This window comes from Meleagris gallopavo, chromosome Z (assembly GCF_905368555.1).
Source record: "Meleagris gallopavo chromosome Z, MGAL_WU_HG_1.1, whole genome shotgun sequence".
NCBI classification, from domain to species: domain Eukaryota; kingdom Metazoa; phylum Chordata; class Aves; order Galliformes; family Phasianidae; genus Meleagris; species Meleagris gallopavo.
The window spans coordinates 20,629,911-20,656,891 of NC_139435.1; the positions used below are offsets into that span (position 1 = coordinate 20,629,911).

General features: G+C 34.8%; 1 protein-coding gene across 5 annotated transcripts in view; it reads right to left on the minus strand.

Annotated features, from left to right (window-relative positions):
- Positions 1-882: 882 nt before the first annotated feature.
- Positions 883-26,981, minus strand: part of ADAMTS6 (ADAM metallopeptidase with thrombospondin type 1 motif 6) — a 154,615-nt gene continuing 128,516 nt past the window's right edge. For 4 of the 5 annotated variants that reach the window (XM_085212678.1, XM_085212675.1, XM_085212677.1 and 1 more), the window contains exons 21-25: positions 20,554-20,683; positions 17,826-18,030; positions 11,158-11,334; positions 9,776-9,932; positions 883-4,627 (exon numbers count right to left, since the gene is read on the minus strand). In XM_085212678.1, the coding sequence (XP_085068804.1) occupies positions 4,518-4,627; positions 9,776-9,932; positions 11,158-11,334; positions 17,826-18,030; positions 20,554-20,683 (779 nt within the window). In that variant the 3' untranslated portion in view covers positions 883-4,517. Of the gene's footprint in view, positions 4,628-9,775; positions 9,933-11,157; positions 11,335-17,825; positions 18,031-20,553; positions 20,684-26,981 lie in introns of those variants that run through there. The other variant, XM_085212679.1, reaches the window with a different exon arrangement.

The following is a 26,981-nucleotide window of genomic DNA, read 5'->3' on the forward strand; positions in this document are numbered from 1 at the left end:
ATTTGGGGAGATAGAAGGGAAATCTGAGAGAGGCTAAGCAGAACCTCAGGTAAAAATGGTATCTAATGAAAGATGGCCCCTACAAGAAATAAAATACAGTAAAAGAGTGTAACAGAGAATTGTGATAGCAGGATTGGCTCTAGAATGAAGTTCTGGATGTAGCAAGAGTGCACTTAAGAAAACTGAAGGGATCTTTGTGTGCTAGGAACTATGTAGTTAGCTTAGGTGATGTTAGGTATAAGGTAGCAGAAGTAGAAAAAGAGAGGGAAACACAAAAGCATATATTTCAGTGTATATGTAGCTTCTTGTGGTAATCCAAAACACAATTGCTCCAGAGGGAAAGAATACTGAAAACTGAATAGTGGGAAGACTATGAAGTAATACTTTGTAGTGTGAATGGACAGGGGAGATGCCAGCCATTTTGGAATCACAGAGGAAACTGTTATTATGCCAATTTACTAAGACTATTCCATCTTTTATTTATGAACTGAAAGGCAATACTAATACTTGATAGTAGATTGAAATATTGGTACCTTTGAAATATGCAGTTGTTTTTTGAATCCTCTTTAGTAAACAGAATAAAATAAATAAAAAAAGCCAAGATTATCAAATGCCTCGTCAAAATATTTACGTTTCCGTAATTTCTTGTGCCTCTAACTCATACTAAGAGAAATTATTTTAATGAAAACAAAAGGTATTCTAGAGAAACAGAAAATATTCTACAGGATTTTATCACAGATTTCAATAGAGGATATTTTAACTGTATCGTGTAAGAAAAAGAAGCATCTCTCAACAACAATAACCTAGGCACCAAGTCCTCTGAAATGACTCTGTTCCCTATATTTATGGTTTCTGATAAACTTCAGATAAAACCTTAAAAGCTCAATTCAAGAAGGACATTTTATTGTTATTGTTGACTGACTGGTAATGAAATAATTCCAAGAAGTACAGGATATTTTGCTGCCATTAATCTCATTCTTGATCTACATTTATTGCTTAGGCTAAAATATTATTTAATAATGTACACAATCATATTCTTGACTTTTCCTTTTCCTTACTCTTTTGCTTATGAATGACAAAGTGCTGAATGACAGAATTCTGACATAATGTATAGATGAAAGAAAATATCTCGTATATATATTTTGATGCATTTGATGAGGCAAACATTAAGCTTACAGAATTATAGCAACTGCAAGTCAGACAACAGTACCATGGGTATCATTCTTAAAAGCTGCAGTTTTATTTTACTAAATTGTCTATGTTAAAAACAAATCTGTGCCTGGTGTGGAATTTCACTGCATCAAGTGTTACAATATTTTTGTTTTCATTAAAAGCAGAAGATTGCATGTACAACAAGTGTTAAGAAACATGACAATAAATTAGAATATAATTTACAAAAGCAAAAAATAATAATAATAAAGTAACAGTGTACCACATTAATACTGAGTATAAAATAATAAGCAACTAATCACAATAATACAAAGGTAATTTCAGTCTGTATTATTAAGGATATCTATGTAACATTCACTCCATTACAAAGTTCCTAACAAAATGGCCTATTTTGGGGTGTACACACCTTAAGGGGTTAATCTGTAGATTTTTCTTTGTTTTGATCTTCTTCATCTGATAGAATTGCTCAGTGAAAGTACTGGCACCAGACTGATTTCTGTATTAATGTATCTGTAATCTGTATTTGATTCTAGGCCTGTCATATTTATAGCCTGTACAAATAGTCCTATTGTCACTATTTAGGAATATAACACTATTTAGCTTAGATTACATAGTTGGCTACAGCGTAGCAGCAGCAATGAACTGTGCTGTGGAAACCAATTATTTTTCTTTGAATTTGTCTGAAGTGTTGCTTAGTTTGTAAATCCACATACATTCTGTTTTGTTCCCTTTAACAATACAATGCAATGTTGCTCCAGGGAGTTCTTTAAATTCCAGCCTCAGAGCTGTTACATTGAGTAAACACGGGACTTCCTAGTGTTGTAGCACCAGTAAGAGAGCAAAATGTGTCTTTGGAAACACTCCTTACCATTTTCATGCCCTAGGTGAGGTAAAAAATATGTATATAAAAAACCCTTTTCTTATTAACTGAAAAGACACATTATCTGATAAACACAAACATGCCCTGGAGAAAACCGGACCCTGATACAGAGAGGCCTCTTGCTTAGAGAATGCCATAGCAATGCCTTTCCCTTTTATTGTATTTTGACTTAACCAGGGCATGCTAGCACCAAGGTGTTTTGTCAAAAGAACGTAGAAAGCTGATTCACTTAACTGAGAAGGACTATAAACTGCCCCTGATCCATATGTGCAACTCCCAAAGGCTGTTTACTGGTGTCAGTTTTAACAGGAGTTGTTTACATAGTGATGAGAGCAGCAGATAAGCATACATGAATAAAGGCAAGCCAACTGAAAATGAGTTCCACTTGTCACAGGCATAATAAAATACTGGCAAGAGGTAGCAGATGACAAAATTTTCATGGTAATGAATATGTGGATTATACAAAACCCCACTGAGAGATTGTCAGTATAGTAGGGGGATTTCATAGTACGAGTCCTCTTAATAGTATCTACTTCTCCATGTTAATTCACATTAGTAAATACTGTGCAACACTTTTGGCTTGTTATTGGTAAAATATACTGATACACTTCAATCTCATCATATTCTGAAATTATTTTTCACTGAAAAGTGTACTTGTTTTTAAAAAGTGCTATTTGAGTTAGAATTTGTAACACGTTATTGTTCATATAATTTTAATTGCACTACAACAAAGGAGACATAGTTGGACACAAAAAGCACATTCATCAAGTACCTGCTGCAAACTGCAAGTGTTCAAGTACAACATTAATATAAACTAGTACCCACTTTTTTAATCTCCTTGTTGAGTCTGTAACTGAGAAGTGAAGGGGAAGAAGAGTATGACATTTTGCTCTTCTAATTCTTGAATATGAATTGACTAAGTAGTTTGGTTTCACATTTAAAAATGTAAGGTAATTGGTGAGTATTAAAATTATGTTAATATGAAGTGGATTTATGGCAGCAGAATAGTTGAAATAGTTAAAATCATATGGAATCTAGCTACTAATCCAGAGACAGGATTTTCTTCCAGTCTCATACTGAAAGCTGCCTCAAGCTTTAAATATGATCCAGCTTGAAATGTGTACTTGGCCATTCAGGTCAAGGTGGCCAGACTTATTTTCTAGCCACCCCTTTTCCAGTGTGCCTTACCCCTAATAGCCTGGCATGTACCCCAGCTCAAGCACATTCCTGACTTCTCATTTTAACAGAATCTATATATCCCCACAAGTCTTTGGTTGTAACCTTGTCTACTATGATATGGTCTCCTGAACAGCAGACTCACATATTCTTCCTCATAAACAAATACCCTTCCATTACAGTATCAAAGAAGGGAACATCTGGAATCCATTTAACTTTCAGCTTTGCAAAGTATAGTTGTTATTACACAGTAGGCTTATCTTTCACACTGATACTTCTTGGTCTTGGAGAATCAAAAGTAACATATAAAACAGATCTGGATGCCCACTAAATTCCTTCTTCTTTGTAGATAGTGATGTAAACAAAAGTGCACTGGAGTCAAAGTCTTACATTCTAAGCAAGCTGTACAGTAGTAGTGAAAGAGCTGGCAATACAGTCTTCACTACTATTGGAGTCTGCCTCCCCTATGGAATTGAAATATGTTCCCTTTTAGTGGACACCTTGGTTTCACTTGTACAAAGGTTATAAAACTGCAATGCAGATTTCATTTCATTTCATAGCATACTTGTACTTCATGCACCACTGCAATAACTGTTGCACCTTTTAAAATAAAGTCCCTCATGGTTGTTCTACTGAGTATAGCTTTATATGTGGCTCACAGCAGTGTTCAGGAAATATGGATTACTCCAAAGGGAATTGGATGGAATGAAAATATTAGATGGAAGAAAAAATACATTTTTTTTTAAATTTCTGCTCCTTAAATAACATTTCCAAACTCATTCTATAATTTAAATTGTGGTGCTGTGTCATGAGATAAAATAGTTTTCATTTTTAAGCTATGACTTAACATTTTTTTGATTCTTCTTTACTTCCATAGTAGACCAAGTCATAACAGCTACATTTTAAACAGTTTTAAATACAAATGGATTCAGTGTCATTGCTAAGTCCATAATAAAAATTATTTTAATGGTCCAAGGAGGTAAACAGACTATTGGATTGAGTCAAAAGAACACAAAATGTTCCACAGTAAGCTATTCTATATGTGTTATGTGGATCTTTCCAATTTGGCATGCCCTCCTTATACTGTGTCCAGCACTTTGGATGAATAAATCCCACTTCACAGAAGTTAAAATAATATTGAAATCCTGTCAGCTGGGGCTGACCAGTGGTTACGTTTTCCACAGGGTAATGCATTTCCAAGGACGTCAATCTTATTCCGCTGTGTGGCTCTCTTCAATAGACACTCTTCCACAATGATAATAACAAGGCACATTCTCATGCTTTCTGTGGGTCAGTGTCCTTGGCAGGTCTTGCAGCACATCTGTCTGAAGTATGCACGACTGCAGAACTTGAACTTCAGCACCAGTGGGCAATATGCCACTTTGTTCACATCTTTGCACTCTAATAATTAAAGGCATTAAAGATTAAAAAGAAAAAAAAGAAAAAAAATTAGAAATAAAGAAAATTTGAGATTTAACACATTCCTGCTCTATCCATCCACCATGCTATACTTTTCCTTATCCATTGTAGTACACAAACCATGTATTTTACAAAGCCATAAAAATGTTTGCAGGGCTTATCTCCCAGGCATTTACAAGTGTGCCCACTTTGTCTTGAAAGAATTAGCATTTATTGGGATAAATGACTATCCTAGGCAGGTAGGAAATATGACACAATACTTTTATAGCTTCTTTCTCAGGAGTTACTTTATTCATCAGAGGTTATCCAAACTCTAATACGACTTGCAATATTTGGTACCATGCCTGTGAATTTGTAAGAAGCCTTGAAATATTGTATGCATAGCAGTGAACAGGGATGGGGAAAGCAAAGAGTGTTATGAATAATGGCACAAACAGCGTGACTTCAGTGACTTGACTGAATTTTGGATTATACTCTAGGCTTGGTTCCACATATCCACACTTTCTTTTACACAAAAGTCATTTTAAGGCCTACAATAGACAAGTAAGAGGTTTTTTTAATACTTGCATTTTCCCTGTAAGCTGGGATTACTACCTCTGCAGCTACAGTGGCAGGTAACTTTCCCAGGAAGAGAAGAAGAATTCTGTCTGCCACATAGAGGAAGGATTCCTGCATTTCCATCCTGTACAAGTGGTACGTAAAGTGACTTGTCACATTACATTACATGAGCAGTGCTGGAATATACCATGCTTCTCCTTTGGCCCAATTTCCTTTCTGTAGAAAGAAGGCGGTAATAGGGAACAGAATGGTTTGGTCTATGTCCAGTTCTTACTCTGATATAGCTGGAGATAGGGCTTAATCTGAGAGCTCCGTGGTACATTCAGGTTATACAGCTGAAATGTTGCTACTGCAATCTACTGCAAATTTGCACTACAATGAAGTAAATGTTCTGGTAGAAGTCTGAGATAGGATTTGTATCTCCAGTTAAAAGTATTTGCATATTGTCTTCCAGACTGACTTCGGCAAAGAGCTTTGCTTCATAGGTAGGAAGATGGAAGAGATGTATAACGAGAAAAAGCAAAACCCACAAGTTAAAGTTGCAAAAATGATGTGGGAAGAATGAAATTAGATGAATTTATCAGAAAATAATTTATCTCAAAAAACACTGTAATGTTGCATTTGATACCGGTTTCCCTTTGCAACATTTCTCGAATTACAACAGCTATGAACATATGAATAAAAAGGAGAGGGCCTAGCAGTATTTTAACCATTTTCATATTTTGTACTGATTTCTTATCTAGAAGTGAAGATTTGGGGGCCAGGATTCTGTTGTTACAAGGCCTAACAGAAAAAAAGTCCTTGATTACCAGGTGTCTGCAAGCAAAGTATGAAAAAGACAACATCCACCCACACCAAACAGATAGGAAAATCAAAAAGTAGTAGTGAAACAAACCCAAACAGGATGTACAATCCTTCAGTTATTCCTATTTTTTTTTCCCTCTATGTACATATTTCACATCCTAAAAAGACAGTGTTAAGATAACAGCTTTTAACATTTGAACCTAGGAAAACCTATGTGAGTCTGAACTTAAGGGTACCTAAGTGCCCTTAATGGTACTAATACTGAATGGTATTTCTTATCATGGCAATGTGCATGCTTTTAGCTAGACAAGTAGAGGCATGAAATGATTTAAATTTTCATTTTATTAACACAGATACAGTAATTTTACTTAACTGTTTTGTATGCAAAAGTATTTTTAATTCTCAATTTGAGAGTTGGATGTCAGGAGAAAAAAAATTGCAGGTAGCTAGTTGAAGTATAGAGATATTTCTCTATCAGCAACTGCATCCACTCACTATTTTATTTTGAAACTTCTTTCCAAAAGAGGACAAACATATTCCAGAAATATTTCAGTCCTCATGTTTATGAAGACTGAGAACATGAGAGAGACAGACAGTAAATTATAAAAAGCGAGGAATAAAAAGGTTTGCTTGATCTTGATGACATGTAAAAGTTCACATAATCTTAAAAACAATCTCACACATTGCTTTTAGTTAAACACAGGTAAAGCTGTAACTGCATTTTTGCTAAAAGTAGGATTTGGAATTATCCTGCTTCATATTCCTTTAAATTTTTCTTCTTCTTGACTAATCTGAACACTGTTCAGCCACTGTCATTTGGACAAAAGTAAGACAATATCCTGGGAGGTGCCCACAGCTTGTGTTTTAAAAATCAGTTTTGAAATAGATACAGTGGGTGACAAAGTAACCTATTTTTCACTGTAATTCAATGAAAAAGGGTCAGCAAAATGTTTTTTGTTACTAGTAACTACTGTTAGTAAATTGCAGTAAACTACATATATTAATGTCTTCTTTCCCGAACGTTGTGGTCAGATCAGACAATATTATAACACCACGTATCCCATTAAAAAATTATAAAAGTACAGAATGTCACTGTGCCTTCTAAACTAGAGAGATCATGAAGGCATACTACACAAAATGCAAGAGAACTGAAATAACACAAAATTAGATTATACTGTTTATTAGGTGAAGTTTCAGGTGACCTTCAGCAGTCTAGATTCAGCAGACTTAAAAAATAAAATCGTTCTGAATAAATTTAAAATCGTGTTCCATGCTGTCTGTAGGGCATATCTAATGCTACAATGTTTGCTTCAAAATGTTGTCTACAGTGTTTTAAATCTCCAGTGAAGAGTTTAGTGAAAAAAAAGTTAAAGGAGATGTTTAGTGTCACAAGATAGATCCTCATTTTATTTTACTAATACCATATCCCTAAATTTTTTACTATTATTTTATGTGAACAACCTATACTTTCCCTAAGAAAGTGCTTCCAAGCTGGACCAAAATTAACAATATTCAGTGGAGGAACTCAAGCTTCCTGAAAAATATGTACATTCTTATCTTGAGTTAGCACAACCATGAAACCACAACAAGCTTTTAGACAGGAAAGTAATCCCCTCAGCTGCAAACCACTGATCAAGTGGTTGAAGGTATTTCTTTCTAACTGTGGGACCCAAAGCACAAGGCAGTGCTAGTGGGTAGCATTTGAACACAGGCTGTATGTGCAAACAGATATGCTCTGCTACATACATGCACTCCCAAGGGGCAGAACTTTCCTTCCCTGGAGCTCAAAATACAGGTACAAAGTAGACAACCCACTGTACCAAAGAGAAACAGAGGTGTACATAAAGGCATAGCATGTCCTTTTCACTGAATCAGAGAATGGCCTGGGTTCAAAAGGACCTCAAAGATCATCAAGTTTCAACCCTTGCTGTGGGCAGGGTCACCAACAACCAGACCAGGCTGCCCAGAGCCACAGCTAGGCTGGTCTTGAATGTCTCCAGGGAGACTTTATTTTCAAAAGATCTGAGATCCACTGTGCTCTTTTGGATTAGTCAGTTCTTGAAATGTTAAAAACTTTCTATAATTTCTAGTATGCAAAAAAAAAAGTGCTTTGGTGCCTAACGAGTGAGACCTTATTAAAAGAAAAGATGTCAGCTTCTCTTCTGTCTAAGGATTTTTAAGACCAAATGTATAAGCAGAAAATGTGCGATACCGGCATACTGCTTTGCAAATACAGTAGCTCAAAAATGTTAATAAATTAGGATATATACTTAAAATGCTTGCAAAAAATATTTTAAAAATAACTTGAAAACACTTTTTTTGTCGTATTTTGGAATAAGGCACTCTTAGTAGTTTGTGGATTGCAGCTGGGTTCCTTTGAATTTTTAAGTTCTTAAGTGAATTTTGAGATTGCATTTACTTGAGTCACTTGAGTCACTTAATTGCTTACAAATAATCAGTGGCTTCCAGTAAATACCATGAACGTGAAACAAAAGATGCGAAGTGGCAGTGTGACTGTTGAGAACATATCTATTTGACAACATTGTGTTGTATCTTCTTAATTCCTCCTAGATTTTATTAGCTCAAGTAAAGAACTGTGCTAACAAGGTTATATAGTTGTTAATATGTAACTGGCCAACTTAAACTGCAGGCCAAAGAGCAGACGTCCATCTGGAACACCGCAAATCCCAGATCTTTTCCAGTGAAGGAGCAGTCCCTGAAAAACACTATTGCCAACAACCTTGTTTTGTACAGTTACCCTGTAAAGCTCAGCTTTAAAGTCTATGAACACCCAGAGTCCATACATAGACAAAGAAACTGCCTGATGGCATCCATCTATAGGAGATCAGTGTATTTTCCTGATAAATAAAAAAAATTACTAATGTAGTGACAATAAATAATTATATCCAGTCTTCATCTTGAAATTAAGGGGAGACCAAGACTTAATCATGCTGTCATAAAAGTACTTTTCTTTCTTTGGAAAAGAGATGCTATCTATGTCTAGAAATAAAATAACAGTTTTTGAGTTTCATAGGATAGAAAGTTTCCTAGATTGATACTAATTGTCTAAAGATTACTTCTGAGCACATCATAAAAATGGAAATTAAAGTAATCAAGGACAAGTCTATTATGAAGACGTATTTCAAATAATAACAAGGGATGATAAGCCTCAGAACTATAAATTAACATTCTCATAGACAATCATCAGTGTATTTCTGGTAAGATTTTTGTATGCTTTGTTTCATCATAATATCTCCATTTGACCGACTGTTTTCTGGATCCAGGAAATTAAACGTTAAAATTAGAATAAGCTGAAAAGTCAAAGTATTCAAACAGAATTGTAGCACCATGTAGCATTAAATCTACAGTCCCAGTTTTTCAATGACTGTGCAATTATTACTTTTTATTATGCTAATCACTGATGGAGGAGGTACAAATTCAGTGGACTAAGAAGTATATCACCCTCCCCTGTTTTTATGTACATTTCCATTTAAACAATAAGAGACTGGAAAATAAACGGTACAAAATTACAGTATTTTGTCTGTGGCTATATATGTAACTTGCTTATTTTTAAACAAAAAACCTATGTTTAGCTTCTCACTGACTTCATCTTGGAACAACAATGACTAATCAGAAAATAATTGCAAAAAATTAAGTCATAGACTGGGCAATAATACAAGTACAGTTTTATTAATAAAAGAATACAGTAGTACTGATCAAGTTACTTCATTCTTCCCAGATTAAACTATACTGAGATAGTAAACTTACCTTCTGTGTTGGAAATGGGAGTACTGTCACATTTACTTTCACACTGTTGCATTGATGGAGGTCTGTGTGTTTCTGAACACTCACTGGATGCTTGTCCGGTATACGAGAGGCACTGTACTGTTCGCATCTGTTGCCCAAGACCACACTGTGCAGAACACTGAAGATAAAATATACACAAAAGTGAAATGATGTGGATCCATTTTTTAAATATAAAACAAGATAAATGAAAGAATCAGGAATAGTACACATACACTAAGTTTTAAAAAGGCATCTGGAGAGATTTGGTGAATACAGGAAACAATTTCCATAAAATATTTAGGATTTTTCTATTTAACAAAATAAGCATGTATGTCTCTAAATGAAAATGAAACAATCCAATCAGCTTACAAAACAGGTCAGAGTTGAGGTAGGAATACATAGCTTACGTTATTTCACATATAACACTAGAGCTTACTTGTATATTTTCAAGAGAGAAAGCGTTTACTTTAGAACAAAGAGAAATAAAATAAAGGACAAGAATTCAAATCTGCTAAAGGACTTTTTTAAGTACAAAGACAAGTATCTTTCAAATAGAAATATTTTGTGGTTTCAATACTTTTTAAATTTCAACAATTAAACAGTCTTGTTCCAAGACTTACATAAATTTATGAAAAATAAGTGTCTGGACAAGCAGCATGAAAGAAAATATGGACTGCAAATTAATTTGACTGTAGTAAGACAAATGACTGTCCCCTGGTTAGTTAAGCTAAATTATTCTCATTACTGGCTTTTACTCATTTATTTTCTCTACAGAGAAGAAACTTAAAAAATACCAACTTATTATTTAATAGGTCATTGATCATAAGTAAGAAGCAAAAAGAAAGAAACTCAGTGTACCTTGTTTAGAAACACCACATAATTGGCAGCACAATTCAGTCTGAGCTGTAACAACTTACATCTTCAATAATTAAGCATATTTTATGTAAGATCATAAAGCTTTTTTTTTTTTTGCCTGCTATATATCTTTCTGTACACAACATACAAATATTGTAAATGGCTTTGTATTCCATCAGCTCACAAACTAAATTCTACGTGTTTTAAAAATACAGAAGCTTGAAATATTGCTGTATCATAAACTCCATTTTCATAAAATAGTAGTAAGAACTGGTTTATTTATAAAAAAACACATACAGAAACTCATCCAGTAGAAATTAAATTATTCTCAGTAATCCTTTATTGTTCAGCAAACTATTACCTAGCATCATATTTCAATCTTAGACAAACAGAAGAAGTTTTTACTTCAGTCATGGAAACGACTTATTCATTTTCAGAAACATTTTCACCCTTAGAAGGTGATAGACTGATGGATTAATGGCAATAAATATCTGTATGGAGTATCTTACCTGTCCCCAGTCTCCAGTAACCCAGCGAGGAGGAGGACATCGACCTAAACTACAGCGAATGCGGACTGGAGGTTTGCTCTCTTCTTGACACTGAGCAGCTGGAAAAGTTTTTAAAAGATCGCTGCTTTTGCACAGAACAATTCGATGTTTAAATCCGGGGCCACATTTTGGTGTGCACTGAAAAAATATTGGTATAAATATAAAATGAATATTCCAGTAAAATGTCAGTATATGTGTCAGAAATGTTATTAAGGAAAAATAGTAGAATATATTTATGTTCGTACAATTGAACTGTTATTTTCTCAAGATGGTCGTTTTAAAATGCTTAGAAACAAACAAGCTGGCTGATGACTGCTGTATAAAGTTAAAACTTTTGTGTGTTGTAACTTCATAAAAGTAGATTTCCTTTTTTATTTATGCAACTATATTACTACTTGATTCATATATGATAATGTTTAGGTTAGTTTTAAGAGAAGCTCTGCTGCAGAGTAAGAAGGTTTGCCACATGTAGTGTTATCAAACAAACTTGTGTAAAACTCCCTGTTCCACTTTTTTTTTTTTTTTAACACAAGTTTTGTGTACCCTAAATCTCAACTAGAAACCTAACGGAAGACAGAGAAGGAAGATCTGCACCTCTGGCTGAAATGTAGAAAGCAAAATGAGAATGATAATGAATATGTCAGATCTTTTGCATCATAACCAGGATTCAATGGTTCTGGTCCAAATTCCGTGGAATACTGCATTTATTTTTTCCCAGAAATATTCATGAAATATAAAAACATTAAAGCAGGGACTAGAAGAAAGCATCCTTTCCTAGCTGAGGAGGACTTCAACCTTAACTAGAGGAGCATGCTTGAAAATCACTTGTATTCAATTTCCTCTTCTTGGTTACTATGAATTCCACGAAACATCAACAGGACAGAGAAGGCTGACATAAACTGCCTGCCATTTCAGGGGCAGTCTACAGATTAGTGATTAGTACACTTTGTGAAAACAACAGGAGACAGACAAACGAAAAAACTTGTTAGGAGTTGGACAGAGCTGTGCTCTGAGTATCACATTCTAAAACTTCAAATACTATAAAAATGCAAACAACCACCTAGCACAGCTGGCTCTTAAAACAGCCTGGTAGCTACTCCTGTATCACATGCAGATCTCAGTTCATTAGACATGTTCAAAGAATGCCTTCTAAATTGAGGCCTCTGGAGAAGATACGTAGAAAAGTGTCTACCATGTGAATCACTGTGTGGCTTTGGGAAGAGGTTGGCATGCAGTTCCTCCTGTGTGTCAAGACAGGCAAAAAGCAGAACTTCTGATAATCAGTAAAATAAATGTCAAAATCCAAAGTGTCTATAGAGATTCATAATATCAAGAAAACAATAGCAAGCAAACAAAATTTTGAAGATCAGTGCTTGAATTTAGGTGCATCAATTTTCTAGTCTTATTTGAAGTGCCGAAAAAAATTCTAGTAAGTGAGACAGACTACACCCTATACCCAGAAATGAAAGTGAAGTAAGAAAACAGGTTGCCTACAATAATACTGAATCACAAAAAATAAAAAATATCAGTAAAATTAAGCACAGCTACATGTCTCCAAAGCCAGTGAAAGACAAAATAGCCATACAAAAACCAGAAATATTGTACCCCACCCCAGCAGGGTTGCAGAATTTCTGACTTATGGAAGCCACGATAACTGTAACACGAACGCAAAGAAAATGTTCTTGTCTTTGATACAGCTCTTCACAGTAAATAGTTCTGTTCTGCAGCTTTATTAACTGGAAAACAAAACAAAACAAAACCCAGAAGTAATTTACAGAGTGCAGATGAACTCAGTCAAAGCTCAACTACCGCAAAGTGTGACTTTAATAGCAAAACTGACATTACTCAAGAATCACAAAATATCCTCAGTTAGAAGGAACTCATAAGGATCATTATCCTCAACTCCTGTGTCCACAAAGGACCACCCAAAATTCAAACCCTGTGCCTGACAGCACTGTCCAAACATTTCTTGAACTCCAGTGGGGTTGTGCCCACTGCCCTGTGCAGCCTGTTTCAGGGCTTGACTACTCTCTGGTGCAAACCTTGTCCCTAACCCCCACCTCCCCTAGCACAGCTCCATGCCATTCGCTCGGGCCCTGTTGCTGTCACACAGCGCAGAGCTCAGCGCTGCCCTCTGCTCCCTGTGAGGAGCTGCAGTCGCCATCAGGCCTCCCCTCAGCTCCTCTGCTCTGCGCTGAGCACACTCAGAGGCCTCAGCCACTCCTTGGACATCTTTCCCTCTAGAATATTCATCACCTTCATAGCATTACGTGGGCACTCTCATGAAGTAGCTTTATGTCCTCTGCCCAACTCACACAGTGCTGGAGGTGAGGCCGCACAGCACAGATCAGAGGGGCCCCTCTCCCTGCCCGCTGGCACTGCTGGGCCTGGTGCACCTCAGGACATGGTTGGCTCTTTGGAGGCCAGGCACATGTTAACTTGCCATCAGCCAGAGCCCAAGATCACTCTCTGTGGGACTGCCCTCCAGCCTCTCATCCTCCCAGTCTGAACATATAGCCAGGGTTGCTCTTCCCCCACCACAGAATCCAGCACTTGCTTTTCTTGAACTCAATGTGATTACTGATTGGCCAGCCTTCTAATTGGTCAAGATCTCTCTGTAGGTTCTCTCCACTGAGGGAATTAACAAATTCCCCTAATTTAGTGTCATCTGCAAACTTACTCAGTATGCATTTGAACCCTGTTCTAGATCATTTATGGAAACATTAAAGAGAACTGGCCCTAAAATTGAGCCCTGCGGAACTGCACTAGTATCTAGCTGCCAGCCTGATACATAACTTCATTTACTAGAACCATTTAAGCCTGACCTATCAGCAGTTGTTAACCCATGTTTTTGTCCAACTCTATGCAGAACATATTCTTCAGTAGGATACTATGAAAAACAGCACTGAAAGCTTTGCTGAAGTCCAAAAAGATTACCTCAATTGGCTTTTTCTCAACAAAAAAAAAATCAGACATAGCATTTTCACTGTTCTGACAAAAAATATGTGTGCATCAAATACACATGTGTATATATATTTAAGTGTATACTATATACAGTTTTAAATATGTTATATTTCTGGGAACAGTGAACAGAAAAAAAAAAGTCTTATTATATTGGAATGGTATCATCAGTGAAGACACTTTGCCAAGCTGCATCAGGCAAAATCTATATGAGAAAGAAGACAGTCCTTTTTCATAATAGTGATAGAATACCGTTACAATCAACTGCTTAGCAGAGCAAGAAGCTTTAGATAAGTTTTTTTTGTTTGTTTGTTTGTTCTGGGTTTTTTTTTTTTTTTTTGTATAAAATTGTAACACATTTCTACTGTAATAAAGGCTGGATGTGGAAGATTAAGTGTTCATAGTTCCGAGGACAACATTATAACACAGGCAGCTACATGAGAATGCTTATACTTTAAAGTATTTAAAATAATTAGGGTTCCATAATTAGACAAATGGATACTATGACATGTTACTATTCAGATGATGATCAGAAATTCCAATCAGAAATGAAGTTCTATGGTAATCGTCACAAACAGCTTAAAAACTATTTATGCCACAGACATGATCTAAGAGTCTTCAACTGAACATCCTTTACTACTCATCCATTCTTTCCTTCTCATTCCTTCCTCTTCTGCTCCTTCCAAGTCTTATTCATTCCTGATGTATTGGAGTACACTGTGTCTTCTTAGATTGGGACAAGGGCCATTTAAAATCTTCCCTGCCTTGCTTTTGATGCTCTATTTCTTGTGTGAAATGCTAGCAAAAAAATGAAGTAAAAATACAAATTCCTCACATAGAATAAGACACACATTAAAATTTACTGTGTCATTTCTAGGTTTCTTAAGGTCCTATACTAAAGTGAGAAAAGTGCTGGGAAGAACTGCTTTCCCACAGGTTTCAGGTTATAAAGCTCACTTTTGTTTTTTGTTTTTTTGTTTTGTTGTTGTTGTTTTTATTTGTTTTTTTTTTTTTTTTTTTTAGTAGAATTGATTCAAGAAAAGATCTGTTATCTTAAAACTGTATAAAACTAGAGACAGATTTAGGAACATTCCATAAATAACTACCTGTTTTACAATATCAAATTAATCTATAAAGCCTGGTACAAGTGACAGAAGATTCAGGATATAAACAAAAGCATCTGTATGTAAAATAAATGAAAACAAAACAAACAGAAAAATAACTGGAAGTTCACAATGTGCTTTAAAAGAACTTTCGTTACGTAAAAGCTCACTAAAATGGCACTTCACTCATAATTACTTACAGAACAAAACCAGATAGTTCAATAGTGTAGCAAATTGACATTTTACTGTTGTTCAAAGAAAAATAATGTACATAATGGGAAAAAATGTCTACACAAGTAGTTTCTTAAGCTAAGAAGAACAGATGCAGATTATATTATATATGCAAGAAATTCAGACAGCAAGGAGACAGACAGGTACTACTACTTTCAAATACAGCTATAATAACTAAGCCATTATTAACTAACAATTGATGGAGTCTCTATCCTTAAGATATTCAAAAGTCAGTGGACATGGTCCTGGATATGGTCTAGGTGATCCTCCTTGAGCAGAACGGCTGGATGAGAGACCTGTAGATGTCCCTGCCAATCTTAACCATTCAGTGATTCTGTGAGCCACATTATCTATGTTAAAAAAATATATATGGTGAGAACTCCTTTGTACTTTTGGTATGGGCATTAGTACAAAGAGGGAGCCTAGTAGCCTTCCATTTCGTGCTTTGAATTTCCAAAGGTTGCAATAATTTTTGGAGATAAAAGCATGAGTGCACAGAGGAGATCTGTGCAATCACAAGCCCATTAACTTTTTTTATATTCAGTGATTTGTAATTTATTTTGAATGAAAGTTAAAGGCGAGCATGTATATGAAAAATGGGATACAATTAATCATGAATTTATCACTGGTATATCATTCCAGCTTACTCTAATAATCTTCCATTTTTTCAAACAAAAATGTGTAATAGCTCTAACCTATCTGGGCTTCTGTAAAGAGGGAGTACAACTGGTTATCTTGAACAGAGCTTGAAAGACGCTACCTGTAAAGACCTTCCAGGATCAGGCATGGAACTGACCTGATTCACATTTCTTCTCAGTCTACTTAATGATGATTACACAACAGTTTCAGCTGTTCAGCGTTACCCATATTACTGAAATTAGCAGCCAGCACTGGTAACTGAGTCAATCCTGGTGCTACAAAAGTATGTCTAAAGAAGGAATTGTAAACTTTGAAGACAAATATAATTGAAGTGCAATTTGGCAGTACTAAGTGCAAGAGAACACATTTCCAAAAAAAAAAAAAAAAAAAAAAAAAAAACAAAAAAAACAATCCAACAACCAAGAATTGCTATTTAACAGGTACATCATTAGCTGAAGTGACAAAAGGAAGATAAAGATATGGATATGACCATATAATACAATATAAGATGGCTTTAAGTAATGAGTATGTTATGGCTGTGGAACAGAAAAAGGTTTTTAGAGTATACTGATGTGCAGTAGGTAATAGTTATTTTCAGTAGAAGCAGGAAATAAAAGAATAAGGCGCATCTGAAATCCCCTTTGGGGTAATACATATAAAAGACTTCAAACTGAAATAGGAAATACGAATGTGATCAGGATTCATTTCTTTCTGACGAATAACAGCAAGAAAAGAAGGGTTTACTGGAGATAATAAAAGCAAATAGGTATAAACTAGCATGGAATGGAATTAGAGCACTTCTTGTAACTCAAAGAGTAAAATTCAAGAATAAAGTTTCTGGTAAGAAGTACAAAAGCCCCAAATAAACTAATTCTAAGACACAATTTAATTCATTTATGAAAGTAATTATTTATATGGCTGCATTTGACAGCAGGGATGTAGACAGGATGTAGCTGATAAGCACTTGTAAGTGCATAGAGAAAACTTGTAAGTATTCCAAAGGCTCTAAGATAAAAAGAGGTGGCCTAAGAGTCCAGAATAGCATGGATCTGAAAAAGCATAAAAGCATTTTTGCACTGTGATTTGCATACCTTACAGTCCCATTCAATTCTATCACAGATCAGTCTGTCTTAAAGCTGTACGTAGTAACATACTTCATATTTGAAGCAATGGCATGTCTTGGTTTATACCATAACAAATATCACTGTATTTAACAAAAGACACTCTTTCTTCAATTGAGTGAATAACAATTTTCACATCTGTTTCTTAAGGCATGTTGCTAAGAAAGGTGATGCTTTACATCACCATGGTTACTTCACAAAAAAACTAGCAGTTTACTTTGGCTTTTGATATTGTAAATTCATCAGTTCTTCTCTTCAGCTATTCACCTCTTCAAGAACCAACAGAAATGCAGTTTTTTTTCTTTACAAAAATCATCTGATAGCAAACACTTTTCTAATATTTTATATTTTGTTGCTTTCTTATATTATACTATTTTTCTATTATGATTAATAACAACTGGTCATAATTATCTGACAATATAACAGAACTGACAACCCAGAAAAAAAGAAAAAAATTATGAACGACAAAAACTGGTTCAATAATCCAAATGAATCAAATTTTGAATTTTTTGTTAATACTTCATGTGGTGAGCAGCTCTTGTCTTATTGAGCTAACATAGCAAAATTTCCTTACTTCTGACCAGTCCAAAGCGACCCACTGTGGGGGACAGGACTGATTGTTACAGGGCTCTTTCTCAATAGGCCGGTGTGTTAAACAGTTGGTATTGTCCAGTGTCTCTTCCTCAGAAGGTCCAATCTTTCTGATACAGAGAACTGTTCGTGAACGCACTCCTCCATCACAGGTCTTACTGCATTCTGACCAATCTCCTATAAACCATCTGAATAGAAAAAGTTAGGAAAGTCTATTACTGCATGTCAGAAATTGAGTAGATTATTGCACAAATCCAGAATACAAATAGTTTTGTCTACTATCACTGTTAATAGTACAGCTAGTCAGAGTGAAATTAAGTAGAAACTTAGAAGCTTTTTAATTTATGCCTCACTGCAATCGTATCTTCTAGTAAACACTATTTATTTTTCTAAAGCTGAATTCCAACCTAAACTACAGAAGTTAGAAAGGAGCATTGAGCTTGACAAAACTTCAATTATTTAAATAGATTTCCACTGGAATTGCATGAAATTATCCATTTGAAAATGGTCTGCAATTGGAAATATTTGTGAACCACTGTTGCAGATTAAAAATATGTTATAAGCCAAGATGCTTGCCTCTTATATATAATTGCAACAATTGATCTCAGAATTGGCATGTCTGAGATTATTTTTCATCTGATTATGAATGCTATCACATGCTGCCAACATGCAAAAAATATCAGGCATGTCAGTTACTATGGATACTCGTGGAAGTGTGCTTGGAGCAGCATCATAAAATGTCACTGTCTGAAGCCTCTTTCAAAAATATGTGTTGCCATCCCATTTTGTTTTGCATAAATTATTCTATTATGAACATGGATCAACACAACATTTTTTCTTTTTTCTTTTTTTGCTAATCTTGAGGCAAGTCATAGATATGTCATATTCTGCTATTATTGCAGTGAAAGAGAATCCATTTGTGACTCTTTGCCAACAAACTAATGTTTTTACCATAACAGGGGTAACTAGAAGCTTTTCAGAGCTTTGGAGAGGCTATATGGTTAATTCTTAGTTGGCACTATGATTTGCTCATATGCATTCTCAGATATCTTCTATGTTTATATTCTATCACAATACAGTACTATTCAGTTTTTAAGGAAAAAAGCTATGAAACAATCAGTAAGATCCAGAAATAGTCACTTGTATATTTTCTTAAAATCTGAAACTTTAGGTGTTACCTACTTCAATCTGATCAAATGTAGTCTTTGCTGCTGTCAGGAGCCTGAAATATAACTAACTGGCATTCACTCAGGAGAATGTACATAAGCTTTATCATTACCATAGTTTTTGGTAATCACCAGAAGGAAATTGGAATTGTGTTAAATAAGAAAAGTATTTAACTACTTTGTTTAAAAAGTAAGCCTTAATGACTGTTAAATTTTTCAGCTTTTTTTTTTTTTTTTTTTTTTTTTTTTTTTTTAAGTCAGTGGCAGAGGGGTAGGGAAATGTTAGAATAACTTTTAAAACTATTTTTTAGAAGTGACAATTTGTTAATTGCTAAGGATAAGGGATGGGATAGAGATGCATTTTGTAAAAAGGAACTGATTGAATGTTATTATTTCTGAAGAAGAATTAACAGCTTTACTTCAGAATAGATACATGAGATAGGAGGAGTAAGTCTAGAAGACGGCCATCCTGCAACACAAGCATGAGTTGATAGTTTAGGAAGAAACTGGCTTCATGAATACCTGTTGGATTTTAGTGCATTATAGTCTTGTTTCCTTCTTCCTTGTGTCTTACATGCTACAGTTATACAGTTTTTTAAAAGAGACTGCAGTATTTCTTTGCTATGTAATATCTGTACTAGTCAGAATTAATTACTTTTATGTCCAATTACAGTATACGTACAGAATATCACCAGACTTAACCAGAGCTTGTAAAACAACACACTCCCATTTTTTCCATGCTTTTTAATTTCAAAAAGCAAGAAGGAAATGTTGCACATATGCTGAAATTATTTTCCAGTGCAAAACATCATGGTCATTCCTAAACCATTTTTGTAGTAAGATTGAGCTATGTTATAGATTGGTTCTTGCCAAATTTCCTTTCTGAACAAATGAGTTGCTGTGTTTTTAATTATTGCAATATATAGCAGACAGCTAACCTTAAAATTAACCAAGCACCTAATCCTAAAGTCTCAGTATGACACTGAGAATCACAAAGATAAAGTTACTTTGCAAAACTATTACAAGTAAATGGTTTGGTATACCAACCTGTCCCTCTGTTTACTGTTTCCCTTTTGAAGAAGACAATCCAAATTTTAATATAACACACCTAGAAATCTGGCAAACATTTAGTACATCCTCCTCAGTGTGAGACAGTTAACCTCTCACCTCAAAATTCTTCTGTCACGAGTGCCATAAGACTGGTCTCCAATTCTGTTCCCAGCACTGTTCACTACACCTGACATCTCAATAAACTACTTTACTAGCATTTTTTACTTCTCACTTGCAGTGCTGTCACTTTCACTTGTTGAACCCTTGTTCAAACCTATGTTTCTCAGTCAAAGACCTCTTCTAGGTGAAAAAAAATGATTCCAGAAGAACAAGAGGGCCTAACCAAAATCTAAAATAAAATATCCTGTTTAATAAGACTGAATCCTCGTGCTGGATCAGAATTTTATACTACATTTGATCAACTGGATTTATTATATATTACAAAAGCTTTTCTATAAATGCAAAACAGATACATCTTAGTGATCATAAACTTACTCAGGTGGGCAAGGCTCAGTGTTGCAGGCTCTTTGGTTTTCTGGAGGCTTACTGTCAGGATCACAATAATTGTTTTGCACAACAGAGTTGTCATCCAACCTTTTACACACCACCTCTTGTTTCTGCACACCTTAGGATGAAATTAAACACCATTAATTAATCATTCTTACTGTTCTGCTTGTTGAGTAGAAGTATGTTTCACCTATTAATTATTATTCCCACTATCCCACTTGAGCAGGCTGAATGCTTCAGGGATGTGAATTCCAACTGACTCAGTGTCCCCGTACCACAAAGAATTTTTCATTTTCTTTTAATTTTAGGCCACCTCATCGAGAGAGGATTTTAAATTGCTGTTGTTTTCTAAAACAAAGAGAATATATTTATAGATTTACTGACAGATTGTTTTTATTTGTGTACTGCAAAAAATCAATTTTCCATCTACCCTTCCCTCTTAGTAAAAGACACTCTGATTTCCAAAGAAAATATCACCAAATAGAATGTAGACACTGTTCAGTGCAGAATTGTTGTCCACGGACTCTGGTTTAAAATAAAACAACAATCTGGGATACAGTGTTACATTTTCACACGTCATCTTAGAAACATTTTCTTCATTAAAATAATGAAGTATTATTCATCCTGAAAGACGCAGTTTGTCTTGTGAATGCTTTTTTTATCTGGCACTCCCAGCTCCTCTCTCATCATGTTAACTATCAATGGGCACTTCAGATTTCATTGTTATTGCCAAACCATAGTGACCTATAACTGCCAAGGCAGCAGTCATTACAAGATAACGCTTCAAGCAGATTTTCCTATTTTTAGAAAACATAATATAAGGAAAGACATTAAAGAACCACTGACAACCGCGCAGCTCCAAATATTGTTGTAAACAGGTACACAGGCCCTTCCCTTTGTTTCTAGAACAAAGTGTGGACAACTGTGGATCTTCAATTCATATACAGTTCTTAACATAGGCAGTTACAGTACTGAGATAACAGGATTGTAGCATGATACAAATTGAAAAAAAGCCTTAAATCTTAAAACAGAAGCAATTACTTAACTTTCTTCCAAAATCTGAAATACATGCAAACAAACAGGGATTAAAAAATCCTGGCTTAAAATATTTTTCAACTTACGTTACAGCCCTCTCTCTTCATTTTCAGACAAATGTTTCATAGGAGGCAAGTATGCAGTAAAAAAATTAATTGTATAAACATATTTTTCAGACAGTAAACAGCAAAATAAAAACATGGAATTTTGTTCTTTTTCTGATTTTAAACTAGTTAAACAACTTACCTTTCAATTGCTTATTTTCTTATCCATTATGAACAAGATGTTTTGGTTTGGAACAAGTTTTTGGTTCCTAAAATTAGATCTGTAAGGAACTTTGTACTTACTTCCAACAGTGAGTCAAGCATAGCCTTAAGATGCTTGAAGTTCAGTCCATAAAGCATCCTTCTTGGCTATGAACAGAAATCTTCCATTCTAAGCACACAGGCATTGTCTCTATGATGTTAGGACACATGGGATGTGAGACATATGTCTCTCTGACGTTACGCACAAAATGGAAACCTCATTTTTCAAAACAGTCTTAAGAATGTTATTCATTTCCTCAAGAAGCAGCAGATCTGGCAGTATTAAGTTTAAGCATACAGTATTTCTTTGGGGTGGGTAATTTAGTCACTCAAGGTGGCAAGACTGCAGTTTCTAAATCATAGGTTATTTCTAGTTTTTATTCAATTACAGCCTAATGTAAAATATATAAACCATCTGCCAAGTATGACCTGCCTGTGCTATGTGAATATCTTATTTGCTGGTTACAGATTAAGTCTCTTTCTTTTCTTATTGACATTGGTCCCATCAATCTTGAATCCCTGACAGCACTGTGGCCATGAATGCCCATTAAAAAGTATCCCCTTTCCCTGTCATTCAAGACACTCTGACTATTTTGTGGTATACTTTTCTGGAGATGTATTCCTAGCTGAAATAACTTCATTCTGAAATAGGGAAGTGCCACTGCATCCTGAAAAATAAAGGTATAAATCCTTATATAACTACAGAGCCTTGTTATTTCAAATACTCTCAAGAGTCTGCAGGCTGGATCCTAAAACATGTAAAAATGGTCCTTAACACAAATGTGTATATTCCAAGCAATCAGGAGATGGGTTAGATTTAATCACTCAGTATGACACTTCCTATAAGCAGCCTGTTTAGCAGGTGAGAACTTTGTGTATCAGCCCTCAAAATCACTAATCATTACAGACACCAAAAGAGACCTAATGCTGGAGTCTTGACTCTACCACACTCCCCAAATCCCTACTGCAGGGAAAAGATACCTCTTTTTTGTTTACAGCTACACATAACCTTTGCAATGTAGGCACTCTAAGTCAAGCTATGAATGTCTGACATCTCAAGCTATCCATAAGCATCACGATCATATAAATAAAGATTTATTTATTAAAATATATTAATTTGAGATGTGCATCTTACAGGGAAACCAGGTACAACAAATCAGCTTCTCTCATTTTTCCTTCTTTCTGCACATATCTGAATGCCACACCACTATACAATTGCAGGCACAGTAAAACAGTGCATAAAGCTGCCACTTATTCCAATTGCTTCCTACCTACAAAAATTTACATGAGTAAGCTAAAACAAAAATACCATTTACTGAAAGATTTCTACCTCCATTTTTCCACTACTTCTCAATTGATTGATTGATTTAGTGTTGCACTAAAAAGTTAGTCCAGTTGGAGTTAAAGAATCATTAGCATACGGGGTCCTCTAGGCCCTCCCCATAGCTACTGATATTCAGATATTCATTGATAAAGTATCAAAGATAGTTAAAGATCCACTCAGTATTCTCAGCTGCTAACATTTTCATTGAAGAAAGGCTTAAATTCAGTGAGATATTACTCATTAAATAAACTTGGAACAAGTAAAAAGCAACACTCATCTTTATTTCTGGAAACCGCTCATTCATAAGCTGATCAATCTCCACCTTAAAACTCCGTGAGAGAAACTCAGAGAGTTTCCTCTCTGAAATTCATACCTCCGACTACTACATTCATTAACTGCCAATTAACACTATTTTTTAAAGTAAAAACAGTATTTTAGTTTAAGTATCTATTCTGTTAGTAAACTCTTGTAGTCCCTGAAGTGTTGGATACACCATTCCTTTGACCAAGCTGTCACTCCTGTGCATCCATTCACACTTTATTTATTATGCTCACAATACAAATTATGCCCAGTATTCCATGGGAATTTTACTAGTGCCTTCTCCAGTGATCATGAAGACAACATGTGTTATTAATTCCAATCTTTCCCATAGCACTCCTATCAAGCAAATTTCATTAGAGCTTTCAATATTTTTATGCTACCATCAGAACAAGAGAAACTGAAGTCGGAAGTCATTACAGGTTCTTTAAGATGTGTAGAAAGCTTAACACCTTGTTGATCTTGTAGTTTACATTTTAAGAGCACTTCCCATCTACTGTTCTTTTCTAATTTTTTTATTATTTGTAAGTAACACCTTACACAGTAAGAAAAACCTTCCAAATTCTAGATGAATGAATCTACTACACTTACTTAGTCAAAAAAAAAAAAAAAAAAAAAAAAAAAAAACACCTACTGTCAGCTCAATAAACTTATTTCTGAGGACTGTGGAACAAGAAGGTACTCTGAAGCACCATGAAGACAAAGTATCACTATCACTATGCTTAGCTAAAAAAGAAAAGAAAAATGCAACCAGCCATGTTATTTATTGAACAGTGGTCAGGTAGCATATCACTCACAAGCATTTATCACTATTCACTCACATGGTGAAGAACCATTAATCAATGTCAGGCAAATATGTTAATTCAGTTTTTAAATGTTCTGTATCATCACATAGTATGTAATTTGTGATACAAGAAACGTGTGGATTAAGGAAACATTACATCACTGCTGTCTAATTAGTATTATTTAAATAATATTTCAGAAACACAATTCAGATTCTAAATTCAAAACAACGAAAAGAAATGAGAAAGCTAGAAATGCAATTTTAGCCAGACAACAGCTACAAACTAGTTAAGCCCTTTAGGCCCTGAAAAAATATTTTTAAATTACTTGCTCTAGGAATATATGGTCTCTCTTCAAATAATCTAAAACAAAGCTCATTTAAACTCCTGGAGAAATAATCACAAGGAGTTAGACAGAAACAGTCTACTTTCAAATATATAGATTTATGATTTATAATAAAAGACATAAAATGTCCTCATGACTAATCAAAGCAATTCTAATAGAAAACAAAATTTCACTGGTTTATTGACCATAATCCCCAGAGAATTTAGACGTTTTGCAGATTTCAATTCATAAGTAGTCTGCATGACTTTCAGCAGCCAAATTTCAAACTACGTGGAAAACACTTTACTGTTAAATTAAAACTGCAGGCATGTAAATGTTCTATCTACTGTTAAAAGCAATCATCCAAAACTGATTTGCAATTGTAAATGTTAATTATAAAGGTGCCAGCACTAATACATATTGAATCTTGCATCACAGAAACTACTGCGTGCTGGTTAACCCAGACATACTTTTTGAGCTCACTCATCAGGTCACAAGATGTTCATCACAGAGCCAAACTCACATTTTCCCTGATGAGGACAAGTATGTTTTTTTTGTCCAAAGGTAGTTTCACAATTCATCTGAGGGCATGAAAGAAAAATGCAGTAGGCATCGTACTATAAGAGTCAGAAAAGGATCCAGACAGCAACCAGCTTACTTACAATAATAGATTGAGAGAAGTTTTGTTTGCTTGCTTGTTTGTTTTTTTAAATGAGTACATAAGATATTTTATTCATCCGGAGATGAACTCTAACAAAATAAACAAAATCAAAATCAATACTTTGGGTACTTTGTAAATTCCAGATAATAAACGCTGCCATTTATGGCTAGATTTTTATTAAGCATGGAATGCAATGGATTGGACTGGATTGGAATGGAATGGAATAAAATACAATACAATAAAATAAAACAAAACAAAACAAAATGCACACACTTATTGTGGTCTATTCTTAATGTAAACAAAAGAAAATATACAGGGTTTTTTTTCATCAGCTGTTGGATATTTTTAAACAATACCATCAGTTGTACACTTCTTTGTTAACAACATTATATTTAGGCCAAAGTCACAGACTTGTGCTTGGGAAGCTACAAAGTATCACATAAAGAAAGACATGCTTAAGAGTAAAGTATAAAAAAGTATAAAGTATAAAAGTATAAAGTTCTGTGATTTCTAAGTTACAAATTTTGCCCTTTTCTATTACAGCTCTTTTTATTTCCCTTTCCAACACTCATTTTAGTTGCTATTTCTGTGTGTTTTAGTTTTCCCTTTCTTGGATTTTCTTGTTTAGTTAATAGCTTTTCGTGTTTACACTTCAATAATTAGGTCATTAAAATAGCCTTTTGTTACTGTCAGATTTTTCTGAATTCCACTGACCATTTTATCCAGTCAGTCAGGCCTTCTAAATTCCATGTGGTCTCCCCTGTTCCACTCTTTTCTGTCTAGATAAACTTGCACTCTACATCCTGATATTCTCTGACACTGTTTTGCTGAAATCTTGTCTAAGTCCAACTCCAGCTTACAGAGGTTCTGCACTACATCAAATAGATGGGTGAAGCAGAAAAAAATCTACAAGCAATTGTAACAGATACAACAGATAGCACTGTGACCCAGCAGTGTTTGTTCTGTCATTCAGGAAGTCTATTACAATCTCAGTAGGCATGGATTTTATCCTAGAAGTATCTTCCCTTCAAATACAGCACAAATTATAATATTGTAAACAATGTGGTTTCTTATTTATAAGAGGAAACTATGTTAAAGTTTGAGGGAAAGATTAAATTTGTATCCACTAACTAAAGACTTGTAGAAGCTAACAAAAAAATTTCCTTCCAAGATTCCCAACACAGAGTAGAACATATACCAGTGCATTTTCCGGAAAAAAAAAAAAAAAAAAAAAAAGGAGTTAATATGGAGAATTAATGAAGTTCAGTTATGCACAGTGTTCCTGGAGAGAAAAAACTGGATCAGAAATGAGAGATACTAAAAGGCAGATAATAAAAATGAGCAAACATACTACATCTGAGTACAAGAATCTAGTAAAAGAAATGAGCTTTTTTAAGTACCTGGTAAATCCAAAAAAAACTGTTTTCGGAAAATCTCAAGAAATATCGAAGTAAAACTCAAATTTTTGAGTCCACTGATTTCAGGTGTTCATGGGAGTTTTTGTGATACTGTAGGCACACTTTATGCAATGACTTTCATGGCATGCTTCAGAGCTTAGACATTCCAAGGAGGTATCCAAATAATGATGAACTGACAATTAGTGAGTGTGTAATATACACTGCAAGCTCAGTTTCACGAGAGCCATACAAGTGAGGCAGACAAGGAC